Source organism: Stylophora pistillata, chromosome 2, assembly GCF_964205215.1.
Source record: "Stylophora pistillata chromosome 2, jaStyPist1.2, whole genome shotgun sequence".
NCBI classification, from domain to species: Eukaryota; Metazoa; Cnidaria; class Anthozoa; order Scleractinia; family Pocilloporidae; genus Stylophora; species Stylophora pistillata.
The window spans coordinates 40,287,000-40,306,195 of NC_142520.1; the positions used below are offsets into that span (position 1 = coordinate 40,287,000).

General features: G+C 39.1%; 1 protein-coding gene across 1 annotated transcript; it reads left to right on the plus strand.

Annotated features, from left to right (window-relative positions):
* The first annotated feature begins 212 nt into the window (after nt 1-212).
* On the plus strand, nt 213-15,165 carry LOC111343110 (uncharacterized). Its single transcript, XM_088748197.1, has 10 exons — nt 213-416; nt 3,102-3,791; nt 4,114-4,275; nt 4,602-4,720; nt 5,306-5,353; nt 6,701-6,799; nt 6,919-7,017; nt 7,229-7,327; nt 8,171-13,812; nt 14,137-15,165. The coding sequence occupies exons 2-9, from the start codon at nt 3,146-3,148 to the stop codon at nt 9,482-9,484; spliced, it is 2,586 nt and encodes an 861-aa protein (XP_088604323.1). The 5' UTR covers nt 213-416; nt 3,102-3,145; the 3' UTR covers nt 9,485-13,812; nt 14,137-15,165.
* Nucleotides 15,166-19,196: the final 4,031 nt, after the last annotated feature.

The window sequence follows — 19,196 nt, forward strand, 5'->3', positions numbered from 1 at the left end:
GATGCCAATTTTTGATGCAGAAGATGTAACTACCATTCCCATTTCAATCTAGCTTTCCTGGTATTTTGTTGCACTTTTAAGTTTTTTTTTCGTTCAATAATTTCTAATAAAACACGAGGGTATCTCGACTTAACCCTATTTTGAGGGTCATTTCCTGCGTTGGACTTAAAAATTGCGCAAGGCTCAAATCTATTGTTCCACTCGTAAAGGCCGGGAATTCCCCGCTGCTAAGGGTATTCTTCACTATTAAACGACCTTTGAAATTGCGCACATTTGCCATTTCTGCACTCATTTTACGGTACGAACGTCTATGTTGGTGAAAAGAAGCAACTGGTTCTCATTTGTTCAAGCATCTGCCCGTCTGTTTACAGCTTTAAGCTTATCAAGATATATCTCACCTTTATTTGAATGTTAAGGTAAGCTCAACAGGTTTTCTTAGGCTGTCCTGTAAGATCAGTGCCAATTGGATCGAGGCGTATCTAAACTTAAACACATACGGAAACAGACAACCACTAGCAGTCGCTTACAGTGCATTTCCTCAGTTCCTAAACTGTTCCCATTTTGAGTTCAGAGTCAGGGGACTGCAGGGACTGCAGCTTCATGCTTCTCAGGGTTTTACAAACTGTCGTGTAAAATCTGTGCTAATTAACTGACGTGTATCTAACACTACCTTAGACTGAGACAGAATCATGAATACACTACTCATTGCTTCACGATCATTTCGATGTCAACCTTAAGATCATGACAACAAAGCTAAATCGGTGCGAACGAACAGTACGATGTGAACTGTCCTTCAATTCATCCCATCATTTCATTTCGTTTATTTGGTATACACCCCATTTGGGTTGAGAATAACTTTTAAGATAAAACATTCATTTTCTGAACATTTAGTAAGAGTAAATAACTGTCAAGAGCTTCCGGAAGAGACAAACAGGCCTCAATTTACGGTAAGCTAAAAGGAATATATAATTCAATTGGACAGTAGATCACGAGACTTACAATTTGAGATGCAAGCCAGCTTATGTATGTTATAATTGCATGTTATCATTTTTCCAATCGAGCTAGCGAATGAAGGCAAAACCTACGAGATTCAAAAGTTGACTGCTTGGTTTGGAAATAAGGCTGTTTTTTTTTTTCCTCTCATCATGCTTGAACTCAAATGCGCAGCAGACTCGGTCGTGATATAATCATACACCCTTCAATGCCTTTACAAGCTGGTTCCAAAACGTTAAAGTTGAGGGAGGTTAAAGTCCTGCGATGGGTGAATAACAATTCAAGAAGAAAGGCGAGATAAACACCAAACTAAATTTTAGAGAAATTTCATGTCGGGCGAAAGCAAATATCAGTTTTGATTCCCTTTTTATTGGATTAAAGCTGTGTCAATAGTATTAGGTTACGTGATTTAAAACTCCTTTGCTGCGCGAAATTTCGTTGTAGCTAATCAGCGCCACTTTACGTTTAAGTCCCCGTTTTTTGTAAAGGGTAATTTTAGAGGAAATACGTTATCGTAGTTAGCATTAAGCTGATGACATCTTAACTCAGCCAAGCTTAAGGCAAATGTCAATTTCGATTTCAGTTTTGATCATACTTTCTCCAAAGAAGTATCATCCTTACTCGTTTCTGAGCTGTTTTGCATTCCAATTACGAGATAACCTTTTTTTCTGAGATTCTGGGGAGCCTGAATTTGAATTAAAGGAATGAGCGATGAAGGTGGAAATCTAGATGACTTAGGAAGCAGAAGTATTTGCACCCAATCAAGTTCGTGAGATGCAACCCATCTCATGCTTGTACATTTAGGAGACGACTGAAAAATAAAAATTCACTAGAACAACATAGAACACAACGAGATTGGAATAAATAATATTTTGGAACCTCCAGCACCATCGTGATTTGTGTTTGTTTAGTTGCCGCAAAGTTTGTTATTTGTGGCTTATTTGCGTGATTGAAAAGTGCTCACGAGATGTGATTTCCTGTGTGAAATGTATTTGCTATCACGTCGCTCCAAAAAGAGTCAAATGGCTCTTTTGCCTGGCAGTTGTTCTAAAAAGAGGAATTGTTCCTGACCTGCTCTTTAATTGTTCGGTGTGGAACAGTTTGCTTGTCAATGCTTTGTCTTCAGTTGCAACTTGTGTTCAAAATAGTGACTTCGGAAAGGTGAGCATTTCTTTTGGAGCGTTTCCAGAAGAGGAAGTCTTTTTCACTCAAACACTGAAGCGAAAAATGCGAATGATATATAGCACTAAGCGACTAAATGGTGACGAGAGGGGGCAATTTATAATAATAAGGGCTAACTTTTCCTTTCAAGAGAGAAATTATCAGGTATTTTTTTTACGTCATCATGGGCTTAGTTTTTTTACAGCTCGTCTCGCTATACCGCGACAATTCAGTCCTACATACGGTGAGCCGATTTTGAACAATTAATTTACAAGAGCAGTCTTCATATGGGCATTACCTGTAAAATAGCAGTGATTTAAAAATTCATAATCCAATAGATCCCAGCCCCGATGCGCATGAAATTATCCGTGTACATATGTGTAAATTCACTGCTTCATTGAAACAACACTAATTGGCAAAGGTACTTGGTTCGCAGTTTCTAGAGGCTAGTCGTTGCTATTTAATCATATTAAGGGATTTCATGTAATGAAAAAAAAAAGATGTTGTAATGATGAAAACAAGCCAAAATTCACTCAGCTTTCTTCGGCTCACGTTTTCAAAATGTTTTATCTTCTTCTGTCGAGCACAAGAGGAAAAATGCAAGAAAGTGGTTTTGGTTGATCTTTTTTTTTAAGTCGTCATTATCTCTCTTTTTTTTTCATGTTTGAGTTGCGCATGGTTTTTCGTCCCTTAGTCCGGCAAAATCCTCTTATCTTTGCGGACTGGGTGTTATATTACGTTGGATGGAATCCTGACTCAATCATATAACATAGAAGTTAAATTTCTGAAAAGGGGGCTGAAGCTCTGGAATAACCATCTTTAAGTACCGAAAAATCTCTTTTCTCTATATCATAGAAATTTTCTGTCGTTATTACTTGAAACTGACCTGCAGCGCCTTTATCATCATTAAGTTTCTTTTAACTTTGTCATGGCTTTGTTCATCACAGATTCTACCCCGTGTTCACTTAATTGGGTCGCAAAACTTGTCACTATGGCCGTCCTCAGTAACGATAAAAGATGGCTGGTGATTCTTGCAGCCTCGAACAAGGTCCTGGCCCCTGTTTTACGGGATATCGTCAAACAAGGAATGGACAACCTATACGAATTCCTAGATAATCACCTTAATGGCTTGCTGACACCATGCAGTCTAAAAACACTGACTAACGCGGATGTATGTCATCTGGCTACCACTCCGAGTCCTGCTTCTGCGCTTAAAGACTTGAATTTTGGTAACATTAACAACAATCGTGATCTCCATGGAAAAACCAAAGCGGCCTACGACTACATAGTCAACAGCTCAGTTGATCTTGCCAAGCTTTACCTCCCAAACTACCTTGCAAAGTTCTCGGCATTTGACAAGTCCATGGATTTGTCTGCCGCTCTTAGACTTTTGGGACGTAGAAAGTACCCCACCCAAATATTCGTTTCTTCGGATCCTTTGCATAATATCCAGTCATTGGCAGATGATGTCAGAGATAATGTTAGGAATCCAGCCAGCCATTTTGATGAGGGCCACTGGACCCAAATCGTGTTTGATCAATGCTTTGACAAGATCAAGGCCCTAGTCCAGTGTCTGCCTTTGAATGCCGCCAAAAAGAAGGAACTTTTACATCAATTGTCCGAATGGAAAACCAAAGGTAATAGGTACCTTGGGTAGCATTATAAAAGCCATTCGAGGGATAACGCGTTATTTCTATCTCTTGATACGAATTTCGAGGGTTAATGCTTTAGGCCAACCCAAGTGGATATTAGGATCGTAGAGACGTGTTTAGGGAAACAGGGCATCCTTCCCAGTGATGAATTATCCATTCATTATTTTCTTCATTTGTAAATTCATTCATTTGCGTGTTTATCTATTCACTTTTTTATGGATCTATTAATTTATATTTCACATTCATTTGCTCATTCTTCTATTTATCTATTCATTCATCTGATATTTCAATTTTATATCATTAAAAGGTTTCCAACTGATTCTTGATGAAGATGTAAAAGACCTGATGTTACAGTTTCAAAATGATAAACCAACGAGGGACGAGATAGAGAAAATCATTGAAAAATACTCATCCCTCAATCGCACTTTCTTGTCTGAAAAATTCGACGTTGTTTTAAGTGTGCTGCAAGGTAAGCTTAGTTACAGTGATAAATTATTTCCTAATGCAAATTTTCTTCTGGTTCTCGATTCATTTTCGATTGATTGTTAAACTAAATTGTCGTCCCAACTTCCCTAGTCGTCTTTGACTAGGTGAGGGAAAGAGCGCGTTGCTTGACGAGAGACACTGTGACATACATCTTTCGGCGATGAGATTCACTTTTCAATGAGTGAACTCGCCTAATTTCGCCGGTGACTAACTTCTAAGAACACTAAATCTCGAGCTAAAAACTATGTAAGATGGCTTGAAACATTTTCTATCTATTTTTTACCGCTTGTTCATCGTAAAATGATCCAGAAATCCAAGCCAACACTCTTAATCAAGAGAGCAGTAATAGTGTTCACCCTTCGGGATCAAGTGTTTCACCTACAGAGGCCACTTCAAAATCCAAAGATATCCAAAGTTCGAAAATGAAGGTAACCTTAGCATTACTGATGATTATAGTCAAAAGCTTTAAAGTTCTTAGTCTATTAATGACAGTTATAGCTTTCAATTGCTGGTAGTACTGATGCTTAAAATCCATCAAATATTTCTGCTCTCGCGCGATTGGCCTAAAAGCCGCACATGACAGAATGTTCTCCTCGATACCCGCAGTTTCCGTGATTGGTCAATAAAACCTCAATATTTCAAGGCACTCAAACGTTCATTGATTTTCTGCTTGTTTTTCTGAAATGAAAAGTATTGCAGATAACCCTAATTCAGAGCTGACGCAGTATTCGCCTTTACGTATTCTTAGCAATATCCTTTGCATTCCAATAGATCTATTCTTTACTTTCAAGCCTCTCTCCTCGTGATTTCCTCTTTTGTTTGAAACTCTTCGGTTATCATTCCAATTTAAAATTAATTTTTAGTATTTAAAATTCTCGGCATTTCGAATTAAGGAATCTGCCGTACTAGTCTTTCTTACAGTAGCTTTCCCTTGGACGGAGTGTACCATACCTGCTGCCTTGTTTTAATAACGTTACATTTTACTTCTTGCCTTGCGGCCTCTCTGATTTTAGGGCAAGGATCCAGACTCGAACTGCGAGCTTAGAGCTGAGACTGCCAAGGTAAGTCTAACAGTAAAGTACAATAAAGATTTGGCGAATGCGTTGGCGTTTTTAAATTTTTTTTTTTTTGCGTGCGATTGTGTTTGGAAGTCATAGCTAGTTAGAGGTGTGAGCGTTTCGCTGACCATAAACAGGAAGTTTACCTTGCAATTTTTTCCGATACAGACTTCTGGCCTTCTTTCATTTTTAGGCTTTTCTTCGTAGTTAATGAGGCAAGCTGTAATCGTTAGATAAATTTGAACAAGTCCACACCTTTTGTTTATCTTTTGTGATTAACTTATAGCGACCGAGCATTTTGGAGTTAAAATGGAAGGAAACATCATATTCTTCTGGTTTCATTTTTAAAATGTGAAATTTCCTTTGTAATGTTAGAATACTTTAGAAGCGCAAAAAGCAGGAGCCGCCGTTTAAGGTGCTAGGCCCATTTTATCGCTGTATTTTCAGTGATAAGAGTTCTTGAGTGAACATTATATAACACTAATTTTTTAAGTGCATTGTCCGAAGAACTTTGTAGTTGGACGAGCTCATTTTAGTCTGACAATTGTAGCTCCGACGAAAGGCTAACGCTCAAAACGTCAGCTTTTATAATCGTAACAGTGGCCAATTTACCATTTCAACTTTGTTGATATATTCAAATTATTTCGTTACCCCCACCGACGCGGCCCCAAACAGTTTCTTTAGAAACTATCTGCCTTTTGACAATTGTATTAGACTAGTGGAGTGCATGAGGTAATTCTAAATTTGAGTTTGACTAGGAAAGAAACATTATGTGATGCCAAACCCCAAGGAACCAAAGTATATATTTTTGGAAAACAAGTGCCCCTTCGAGTGAAATCCGTTCAAATGTCAAAATTGATTCATTTACACTCACGGCATGAAAGTCACCGCTGTGACAATCATTCCTTGTTTTTTCAACTTTCATCCATATAAGAAAATTAAGAATTTGCGTAACGGGTTTGTATGTCGCTCCATTTCAGAAGTAACTATTGGAGTAAAAAATGTCGTCAGACATTTTATTGTCGTTTCCATCAAAACATTTTGACCACTTTGGGCTACTTAAAAATGCTATAATGCTTGATGATATGTAGATTTTAGTAATGTTTTTATTTTGTTTGTTAGTTTGTTAGCATCGTGTTTGCTTTCAGCTCAAGGAGCACTTCTTACGCCTAAGTTCTTTACCACTGATTCATACTCTGCACTTTTGTATTTGTGCTACCTTTAGGAAAAAAGCCCACTGAATTTTTTATGAATAACTATGTATGTTTCTTCAAGCTGCCTCTATGGTACATTTTTTTTCTTGCAAATTTCTTATCAGTCACATGCTAAAAAGCAATCCCGTTCTTACAGTTATCAAGAGGGACACTACACAAAGCTGCAATCAACGGTCGATGTGACGCCATCAAAGTACTTCTTGAAAGTGGTGAAGATGTCGACCAAACAGATAAGGTTGTTTGCTTTATCTTCTGGTTTTTACAGTTTACTTTCTGATGTCTCTGTTCTCTCTACATTTATATTCGTAGTAGATTGGTTGAACTTGTAGTTAATGGTTTGCTTTTATTTTGCAGTTTAATTTGACGCCTCTTCACCTTGCTGCATGGTATGGACAGAGAGCTGTTGTAAAACTCTTGTTACACCACGGTGCAAATGTCAATGCTGTAGATAGGGTAAGTTGCCGGCCCATTGTGTTTGTGTATTTGACAACATTTCGAAAACATTAATACCAATTTTCAGGCACGCGGTTATATTGGCAAAGAGTCGCATAACATCTCAAAAATACTTCTCAGTCATATTTTCCCATATCTAGGAATGTTCGTCTTCCAGAGCGGTTTGCAATAACTGTCTTGCTTTGACCAGGGTGAACTTTTTATCCTTCAGTTTCAGAAAACAGCTCTACAAAAAGCTTATCGCAACAATCACCGAACCATAGTTGAGCTGCTCCTGAGGAATAAGGCGAGTCCCAGCTACAACCAACCGGTATAGTAGTACATGCTACTTCTATGATTTGTAACCGCACATAGTGGAAACAGGCTAAGTCGTTTTGATTCAGTAAAAGCTTCTTTTCATTTACCTTGTTTATTCCTCTTTCGTAATGCCTGTCAAACTTTGTAAGAGGTTCACATTTGGCTTCGACCTGCGTCTTAGTCCGTTAACAGCGATGCGTGGGTTGATTTGTTAATGCATGCGTGTGGTGTGAATCGTCTCGAGGGCCCGGTTGTTCAAAGGGCGGATAATGCTATCCAACGGATAGATCGCTATTCAGTAAATTTGACACGTGCCAAATTATCCGGTGGATAGCATTAGACGCCCTTCGAAAAACCTGGGCTAGGCCCGGCCTTTAACTCCAAGCTCGGGTTACAGGCGTTATTTGATCCATCTATTTCCCGTTGTGTTCAGTTGAGGTTCTGCCGTCTAATTTTCTCCAGTTGATTCACTGACATGGCTTTCAGCAATCAAGATCTTCGTCTGCATACATAAGAAGTTATGCCCAAAGATTGTGTTTTGTTTTTAAGTAGTTGTGAACTCCAATTGCTTTTTTCCAATCATTTGGCTCGTTATCGTTGCTCGTATTTTTCTCGAATATGCATCGTATTGAGAAGTAAAGGATCCATATGGAAGATAACCATTTTGTCTCGATCTCCAATGGGTGTGATCCAACATTAGCATGTCTTGCGTTCTCAAACATGAACCTTTTAACTCATGGACAAGATCATAGTTTTAAATCTAGGTGGAGCTCGTTTAGATAAGTCAAATTTATATTAGTCTTGTACTAGTTCGTTTGCTGCGCTGATTTACTGTATACATCATCTTTCATTACAGCCTAGCCTCAAGTCTCTCTCAGAAAAAGCTTTTCTGCACGTAGATATACGATCCGGCTTCAATCGACTACACGCGGCTGTATTTCATGGTGACTATGACACCTTTTGGAAAACTCATGCCTATCTTGATAATTACGTTCAAGACATGAGTTTTCAAAAAACAGGAAGCCAAGCAAAGGCTTTCCCTGGAAAAACTGCGTTAGAAATTCTCTTGGCTCAGCAAGAAAAAGGAGAAGGAAATTTTGGTATAGAAAAAATGTACAAAGAGATCGTTGAGACAATCGATACATTAACTGAGCTGCACTTATGTAAATGCAAAAATGATGCAGAGAAGGCTGTGGAGATTGTTCTAAAGGATGGTGTAGACGTAAACATTCCAGGAAAGAGCAACCGTACACCTTTGTTGTGGGCGAGTCTATCAGCCTCTGGTGAGTTTATCCAGACCCTCATGGATCTTGGAGCTGACGTAAATACTCAGAGGTCAGAAGACAAGATTGCATCTTTGAAATTGGCAACTTCTTGGAATAACTACATGGCTGTGAACATCTTGTTGCGGCATGGAGCTGATGTTAATATTCAAGATGGAGATGGATGGACTCCATTGCATAGCTGTGCAAGCAGAGGATTATTAAGTATCTCCCAGCTTCTGATTGACAGTGGATGCAACATTAACTTGCGGTCCAACCAAGGACTCACGTCGCTTTACTTAGCCGTCCGAAGTAAGAATAAACACTTAGTCAAATGTCTACTTGAAAAGAAAGCTGATGTAAATGTGAAATACGAAGAGAATGTAAATGATAGATTATTTCTTGTTCGTGGGAAAGACAGAGGAAAAGCAGCCTGGCTTTATGTCCTAGTAAAGAGAACTGTTTTTCCCTTGTTCTTGAGGCGGACTCAAGGTGGTAGTCTTAACGTTGCTAACTTTGGCCTAGTCCTCAAATCTGGTTGGGGAGAGGATCCTCCCGGGAGCCTAAGAGTAGAATTTGCCGAGAAAGCAAAGACCTTCCCTGACATACACAGCTTGACAGTACTTCATGTGGCGAGTAAGAGTAGTAGCCCCGAGATTGTAGAACTGCTGGTGAAGTACAATGCAGATATAAACGGATGCGATGGAGATGGCTTTACACCTCTGCATTTAGCAGCGATACATGGCAACTTCCGTGTTGTTAAAAAGCTGGTTGAGCTCAACGCTGATGTCAACTTGAAAGTGGATGGAAAGGATGCAGCTGACTTGGCTCATATGAACGAAGAAACAGAAATAGAAGAATTTCTTAAATCTAAGAGAAGCTTTCCCTCAAACGAGTCAGATGCTTAATCGGTGCAAACTCAGTCGGTCAAAACGCGCTAAAAAAGGCAGAACATGGCTCAAGGCTCATCGAGGAAAGTTTTAGATAACTTACCCCGCATACTATAAATGTCGATCTTTTAACAAATGCACCGTTTTTTGTGCTACAAATAGTCAACACAAATCAAGCGTATTTTGCTAGACGCAACAATGGGTTGCTTCTAAACGCATGTTATTTGATCATCAGAAAACTGAGATTTCAGTCGATATGACGCTAGTACTTCCAGTACTGCGTTAACCGACCTTTTAGTTTCCTTTTTTCAATTTTAAACGGTGAATGATGATATATGATTTGCTTCATGTTTTTGAAAATTTTTCTCTTTATACGCTCAGAAATCAATTTGAAGTAGCCTCTAAATAGGCATAGAAGCAAACAGAGAAAAAAATAAAAGGAAAAAAGAGAAAAAAAGGCGTTGAACGTTATATTCACTTTGTTGGCTTTTCAACTTGTCTATCAACTTTATTGGTCTCATAAGTTATACATATACAGAAATAAAAGAATAATAATAATAAAAAAGGACCAAGTGGGATTGCGCGCACGGAAACAAAATCCCATGCGAGGCGCAACCCGAAATCTAAAAAATATATGTATAAATATATATCCGATAAAAAAACTAAAATTTGATTTAAATAATTTAACTATGATTAAATTTAGATAGTGTACAATACAGTACAAATAAAATCAGTTAGATAAAAATTAAGGGCGATGGCAAAGGCAGTTACGGGAGAGAAACCAGGGGCAGGGCATGTCAATATTATAAGTAGTGTCCAATAAAGTAAAATAAGTGGCGCGCAGAAAATTTTAAAAAATACTTAGACTCGAAAAATTGTCATGAGAGGCGAGATTACAGATAATGTTCCAGCGTTTAACAATTCTATTAGAAAAGGAGGACTGAAAAGTTGCAGTTTTACAGTAAGCAGGTTTTAGTACGAGAGTAGGGTTCTTAGAGCGAGATCGGCCATGTGTGACAAAAGTAACATACCTATCAATATTTAAGTCGGTATGTCCAAAAATGCATTTATAGAGAAAGGTAAGGTCTCTGAGTTTCCTGTCATAAGTTAGTGGTAGTAAGCGAAGAGTTAGCAGTCGTTGTTCATAGGACGTCTCGCCAAACCTAGTTCTTAATATCCAGCGAGTTGCGCGCCTCTGGACTCTTTCTAAGATCGTTCTCAAATTGACATTAGCAGGAGACCATACCTCTGTTCGCCTGACTTCAATGTCTGTGATAAGTGGGCAAGTTCTCTTTAAAAGACCCAGCATTCTATTAGCTTTGAGTACAATGCGCATAACGTGCGAGTCCCACGATAGAGTGCTAAATATAGTAACACCAAGATCATTTTCTTCCTTTACGCGTTGTCAAATTACATTGCCAAGGTAATATTCATGGGTCACAGGTGTTTTCTTTTGTGTGACTGTTAATACTTTGCATTTGAGGGCGTTAAACTTCATATTTGATTCATGGCTCCAGGTGTTCAAACCTGTCAGATTCTGCTGGAGAATATCACAGTCCTTAGCTGTCAGAGTAGTACGAGATAAGAGACTAATTCAAGATACGAGGTTGGGGAAGCATCCAAAAATGTAGACATGCGTCTTTCTCAAACGATCCTGACAGTATTTGCTTAAAGCACTTGTTGGGATTTGCTTCACAACAACTTTTCAGTTCAGGTGAAAGGAAAGAGGCTGAATAATTTTTCTCTTTACACAAAGAATAAACTTTTCGGCGGTAGAGTTTGCACACCTATATATTTAGTTCTTATTAACCGAGCGGGAGGTCTGTATGGGAGAATCTTGACCGAGGTTGCCAGTACAGACTGAACGCAGTGAGGTCTGTACCAGCGACCGAGGTCAAGATTCTCCCATACAGACCGACCTAGCTCGGTTAATAAGATGTTTATTTTATGGCTGTGTCTTACATGCCAATTTTTTATATTCTTTGTACCTTTTTTTTCTAGACCGGTCTAGATGTCGGTCTAGATGGGAAAATCTAGATCGCGTTCAATATTGATTTCAGCCAATCAAATTCGTGAATTCGGTAGTTCCCAGTCCTTGTGAGACACAGCCATATAATAATACATCCCATTGCTGTAGCGTTTAAGGATTGGAAAGACAATATTTCAAACCCAGAACTAAAGTTATCAATACAGCCAATTGGAAGAAGGAACAACATCCAAAGGAACCAAACAGAACCAAAAGTAAATGCATGTAAAAGCGTTGAAGCACGGGAAAGTGCGGGTAATTAAATTGCTCCTGATTTCAGATTGGCGGAGAGGTATGGCGTAGGTTTGTTGACCAATCACAAAAAGCGGTGAAGCAAAACCGATGCGATTTCGTTTTACTTTCCGACACACAAACTTAAACCTAATAGAAAGTCATTTCATACTTAAACGTTTATATCGCGAGGCAAACGATTATATCTCACTTTTGAAAATTTAATAGCTGTTTAACGCTGGCTATAGATGCAAATAGGGTATAAGTCGAAATTGAAACGAAATCAGCACCAGTGTGTCGTAGGGTTGGCAGTGTTCAATTCAACCTCTTACGGCATGAGAAATAGATGTCATTGTCGCGTGAAATAAAATTTTATTATACCGATGGGGCATGTTATAAATACATTTACACTGCTGGGTCATTAACTACGTTTTGCATTGACGTTAATGCATTAACGCAAGCAAGCTGTTCTTAAAAATTTTTTCAGGCGCGTTGCAAAAGATTTGAATGATGATAAACACTATAGCTTCCGTTTTGCGCGAAAGTATGTTCGTATATTTGTCCTTGGACATCATCCGTTCATATCTTGGAACGGATAATGTTCGCGGAACAATATACGATGTTTTCACGAAAAATAGAGGCTATTGTTTATATTTGGCACTCCTTTTTATTTAATTAATGTGCCATTGTTTAAAGGCCTCATGGGGACATGCTGATTCATTTCAAGAACTCGCTAATTCGAGAGAGGGGGAGAACTGAGTGAGAGTCATTTTTTTCTGTACTCTTGCCTAGCTTGAATAATTTGTATAATTTGCCACACAGTACGTATTTTCTTGCTTGAGAGACGTGTACATTCTGGTTTGAAGCCTTATGTAGCGCAAATCAGTAATCAAGCTACAACAGTAAGGGAATATAGTGGTCAAATTTCTGGTGCACTTGACTCCTGATGAAAAGGCCTGGGTTCCAGCCTGCCTGGGTCACTATCTTGTGTTCTGAGCAGGACACTTACTCTCACCAACCTTTCTCAGCCCAGGAGTATGACTGGGTAACAGAAAAGTGTCAGGACAACCTGATAAAATGGTGCTAGCTAATCTTTTTTGATGGACGGAAATCGTACCCTGGGAAGGGTAGCATAATATACTTGCTTTTGTTAGAAGAAAAACATCTATCTTTTTCAAAATATAACTCACATGTAGTTGCTGTGGAATGGAAACAAACAGCTGGCCTGCTACTTGATAACCATGTGTTGCAGTTGTAACTGCACCAGTTTGCTGAATAATAACCAAGCCTCCCTGTGGTCCTGTATGCGCAGGCCACCCAAGCTGAATGTGTTGATTGGTTACCGTCTAACAAACAGAAGTAAAAATGATAAATTTCACGGATGCGATACGTAAGATACTTTCATTTATCTAGTATTTAAATGGTATGTATCTGCGGCATTTTTTATTGACATTAACAAAATCTACCGACCCCCTCCCCCCAACCACCTATCATTAAATAGTGACCGTCCCTTAGTCGTATGTTCCAGTATGTAATTATAAGACTTCGTAGGTTATTTACGTGTCACCTGAACAACTCGCGTAATGTTGAAAGCCGCCGTCAACTTAACGCGAGTTGTTCGGCTGACCTGTGCTTTTCACATAGGAACATGATACCGTCGTTAGTGAGGCGTGCATCGAATAAATTCGAACATGACGTCATTGTCTGATAGAGATTTTTTTTCACTTTTCTAATTCAGTCTACTTTTCTTGGGTTTTTATTCGCTTATTCATTTCTATCCTAACATGAAGGTATCCAAAGTCAGTTCATTTTTGAGGTTAACTTCGCACTTGGCTTTAAATTGTCTAAAGCTCAAATCTGTTTTTCAGAAAGGGACTTCCCCGTTGACAAGGGTGTATCTGACCTTTCGAATTGTAGTAGTGCATAATTTCTTATGTCTCACTCGCCATGTCTTCACTACGTTCAAGCCACGAAGGTCTTGGAGTATAAAGGAGCAGTGGTAACTCGTGGATATTTGCTCAGGCATCCTAGCCGTTTGTTTGCAGCTTCAATCTTGTCAAATATTTCGCATTTTAACTTGAGTGTTAAGGTAAGCTTGGCAGCTTTTCCTACGTTGTTGTGCAAATTCATACAACTTTAACCGAAGGGTTTTTAACAATGCCTTGTGCTTAGATGGAAATATACAAACACTACCAATCTGTATAGAGGCGTTACGTAGTGAATTGTCCGCATCTTGTATTTACAGTCATCTTTGAAATCATGACACTGCTGCTTAATCGGCGCGAAAGAAACAGCACGATTTAGACTTCCGTCCAAATTATCCCTTTATCTCAAGTTTGGTTTATTGAACAATGCTCCAGTTTGGTCTAGAATAATGCCTAAGACAATATTTTCTTTTCTCAACATTTTATAGGAGTGAGAATCTGTCGAGAGCTGCAAGAAAAGCCACAGAGGCCTCAATTAACGGTAAGCTAGAGAGAGAGAAGAGAATTTAATAAACAGTACATGACAACTGATTGCTTGCTCGCGGAGTATTCAGATCACGCGACACGCGATTTGAGTGAGATCTAGAGTATAACATCTCGTGACTTTATATTAAGATCATTCTAATCGAGTGCTGAATCCGGTGAAGGAAAAACTAAGATATAAACGTTGACTGTTTAGAACGGAAATTGAGCTCGTTAGTGGTGTCATTACGCTAACTGAAACAAGATGCACAGAGGGCTCGATCTTTTGAATATTCCCCTCTAAACTCTTAAGTTTTCTACACTGAATCAAAATGGTGAAATGAAGATTCAGGGACTGTAGCGAGTGACCAGAAAATGAGGAAGCACTAGATAAGAAGAAACAAAAATTTGTAGTTATTCCATGTTTATTTAGCGAAGGTGAATGTCGGTTTCGATTTCGTTTTGGATTGAAGATTCGTTCATGATGTAATATTTGCTTGCTCGATTTGAAACTGCTGTGCATTCCACCTAAGCGAAACTCAAATATTATAAATCAGCACCACCTTAAATTTTAAAGCTCGGTTCTTGTGTCGGGTGGCTGTAGAAGGAATAAGCTACCGTAGCTGACATCTAACTGATCTGCAAATGCAGAAAGGCTTGCACAAATCCATTTTGCTATTAAGCCTTTTATTTTGAGGAGATAACTGAACGTAAAAATTCAATGTCAGTCAATCAGAATTCAACTGCATTGAACTTATTCCTATCTTAGAACCTCCAGGAACCTCTTTATTTTTTTTTTGTGTTTAGTTGCTGCCAAGTTTGTTAAATTTAGCTTACATGCATGACTGAAATATGCTTACGACACATGCTTTCAAGCCGGAACTTAGATAAATCACGCTATTTTATTTCATATCACTCCAGTAAATACCGTGACGCAACATTTAAAACGCGAGAATGTAATCATGAGCTCTTTTAATAAATGTTAGAACGAGGAACTGCTGCTAATCTACTCTTTCACAGGCCGGTGCTCAGACACGCGTTGAAAGGCAAGACTCTGGAAAGATAAATTATACAATTTTTTCAAGTGTTTCCCGAACAGGAAGTACTGCTCGTTCGCTTAAACACCCGCTCGTAACCAATACAAAGGCAAAAAAATGTGAATGAAAGAGAACATCAAGTGGGTAAATGGTAATAAGAGTGAGAAATTTTGATGAAGTAAAAGCTGAATTTTCCCACCAAGCAAAAGGTTATGTGGCATTTCCTTGTGCAATCAGATAGAGGGCCTCGTTGCACTCAAGCTCCTCACGCTTTACTGCGACAGCTCTTACGTAAGCTGTTTTTTATCATTTTTTTTTTCGTCACATACAAAACATTTTATATTTTAGAGCAGTCTCCAGATGAGAATTAGGCGCAAAATTGCAGTGTTGTATAATACGAAAACTAGCCTCCCGGCTAGCTCAATTGGCATAGCGCCGGACTGTTGTGCGGGAGGTCGAGAGTTCAAATCCGGCCGGACCAACACTCAGGGTCTTTAAATAACTGAGTAGAAATTGCTGCCTTTGTAATAATTTCTGCAAACGGTTAGACTTTCTAGTCTTCTCGGATAGGGACGATAAATGGAGGTCCCGTCTCACAACCCCTTATATGTGATTTAAATTTGTGGGACGTTAAAGAACCCACACACTCCTCGAAAAGAGTAGGGCACGTAGTGCCTGGTGTTGTGGTCTATCTTTGTGCAGTGTCTATCCAGGGTGAATTGGGTGGAGGGATGGTGCCTCGCATGGACCTTGTGTTCCGTTCGCACTCACACTTCCGGGTCTACTCACACCCGGTAAAGTCGTTAACAAACAAACAAACAAACAAAATCATTGTGAAGTAGGATCTCTTAATTAAACGACAACTGCTCTCAGGTAAGGGAAGAATTTAATTATAATAAAATGCAATATTGGATCAAATCCCTTATGTGCTCGTGAAACCTAGCAGGCAATTTTGTGGTAGTTTTTGAGCAGTCTCCAGATAGGTATTACACGCAAAAAAAGCAGTGTTATGTATTTTGAAAATAGTCAAAGTCTTTATGAAAAACGATTTGGTAATCATCAAACAAGAACTGCCGCTATCAGGCAATGGATTAGATTCCATTACAATAAAATACAAATACAATCGAAACGATGTTCTCACGACTTGCAAAGCAATCTCACCGCAAATTGTCAGCGAATAACTCCACTACAGACTAGATCAGCCTGTTTACGAGGAAAAACATGGCGGTTGACTTAGAAAATTAAGTAATATTGCGTGGCAGGCCATTTTTTAAGAATTCGAAGACGCTTTCCGTTTTGTAGTGAACTTCAGGCGGGTATCGATACTTTTTACGTTCATCACTGTGGGTTCGGCTGATTTCTGTCACGAAATTTAGGGAGGCCTTTACATTGTGACACTCGAAAAACTAGGTCCTCGGTTTGTTACGGGCGATTTTAGAAGGAATGAGCTCTCGTAGTTGGTATTTAGCTGAATGCACCTTTTATAACTCAGCGAAGGCAAATGTTAATTTCGTTTTCGGTTTGGACCATAGCTTCTTCTATGTAGTACCATCTTACTCGTTTTTAAGCTGCTTTGCATACCAAGTTTTGTATTGTTCTTTCGGATGGTAATTCAAGGAATATACTATTGAAGATGGACATCTAGATGACTTATGGAAGCAGAAGTATATGCACCCAATCCGGGTCGTGAGGTCCATCTCATCTCATACGTTTAGGAGACGATTGAAATAAAACGTCAATCACAACAGCGACTTAAAGTGCAGCGAGATGGGAATACTTTATATTTTGGAACCTCCAGCCACACTGTGCATTGTGGGTGTCAAGCTGCCGAAAAGTTTGTTATTTTTGGCTTACTAATTGCATGATTGAGAAAACTCTTACATTTTTAGCGAATGGTTTTCATGTTTAAGTTGTGCATGGTTTTTCGTCCCTTCCTTCTTCGCAGACTGGGTGTTATATGAATGAAATTGCTGCTGAAGTTGGGAGTTACAGCTCTGCAATAACCATCTTTAAGTACTGACAAATCTCCTTCCTCTAAATTATAGAAGTCTTCTCCCATCATTACTTTAGACTGTAACTTACAGCGCCTACATTATCCCTAACTTTCTTTTAACTTTGTCATGGCAATGTTCATTACAGATCTCACCCTGAATCGCAGAATTTGTCACTATGGCCGTCCTCGGCAACGACAAAAGATGGCTTGTAACTCTTGCTGCTTTAAACAAGGTCCTGGCCCCTGTTTTACGGGATGTCGTGAAACAAGGAATGGACAACCTCTACGAATTCCTAGATAATCACCTTAATGGCCTGCTGACACCATGCAGTCTAAAAACACTGACCAACGCGGATGTATGCCATCTGGCAGCCACTCCGAGTCTGGCTTCTGCGCTTAAAGACTTGAATTTTGGTAACATTAACAACAATTCTGGAAAAAACAAAGCAGCCTGCAACTGCACTGTCAACAGCTCAGTTGATCTTGCTAAGCTTTACCTCCCAAACTACCTTGCAAAGTTCTCGGCATTTGACAAATCCATGGACTTGTCTGCCGCTCTTAATCTTTTGGGATATAGAAAGTACCCCACCCAAATATTCGTTTCTTCCGATCCTTTGCATAATATCCAGTCACTGGCGGATGATGTCCGAGAGAATGTTAGGAATCCAGCCAGCCATTTTGATGAGAGCCACTGGTCCCAAATCGTCTTTGATCAATGCTTTGACAAGATTAAGGCCCTAGTCCAGTGTCTGCCTCTAAATGCCGTTAAAGAGAAGGAGCTTTTGGATCAACTGTCCGAATGGAAAACCATAGGTTAGTAACTAGTTTCAGCATCATCATAAAAGCCATCCCAAAGATAACGCTTTATTTCTATCAATCTATTGGTAAGAACGTTGATACTTTAGGCCAACCTAAAAGGACCTTAGCATGGTAGAGAGACGTGTTTAGGGACACAAGGCATCCTTCCCGGTGATAAATTATCCATTCATTCCTTCATTCATTCATTTAGTTATTTGTGTGTTTATCTTTTAATTCCTTTATTTATTTATTCATATGTATTCATGTTTCAAATTCATTTTTATCTTATTTCTCTATTCATTGATATATCTCTACATTCTATTTTTATCATTTGAAGGTTTCCAACTGATTGTTGATGAAGATGTGAAAGACCTGATGGAACATTTTCAAAATGATAAACCAACGAGGGACGAGATAGAGAAAATCATGGAAAAGCACTCAACCCGCAATCGCACTTTTTTCTCCGCAAGAGTGGATAAATTTCAAAATGTTGTTTTAAGTGAGCTGCAAGGTAAGTTTAGTATCAGCGAAAAATGTTAGTTTAGTTCTCAGTTCATGTCCGATTGATTTTCAGACTAAGTTGTCATACAGATTGCCCTCAGTTACTTGGTGGGGGAGAGGGTGCGTTGCGTAACGAGACAAAAAAAAACGAATGCGAAAGAGAAAACGAAATGTTCCCTCGACTACAAATGAACTAGTTTTGCTGGTTTCCTAACACAAATTACAAATTTTGCCCCCACCACTCAACCGGGTACATAAAGTGTTGATTTCGGAGCGTGTTGTACAACTAAGCCACCGTTCCGCGTTGATTACAAAAGTATATTACAATTGAATAAAAGTAAATACTCCAAAGCCGGACACGGAAAGCCCTAAAAACCAGCAGACAGAAAAGACGGCGAACGTGTACGCCCAACCAAGGCAGTGGAGCTTCCCTCGAGATTTTAGGGTATAATATACACAAGTAGATAACAGTTACTTAACGACGTATGCGAGTACAACTCCAAATAAAAAATGTGAACGGGACAATATCTAAGAAAAATAAATAAATAGATAAATCCGACAAAAACGAAACCTTACAACTCAACACGGCGAAGGCTAACCGTAGAATGCCTCACCTTATTAACGACCCCAAATTACAAGCTATGATCCCATAACTCTTCGCGCACCTCGCACCTTGCACCCACCTCCAGTCCATTAA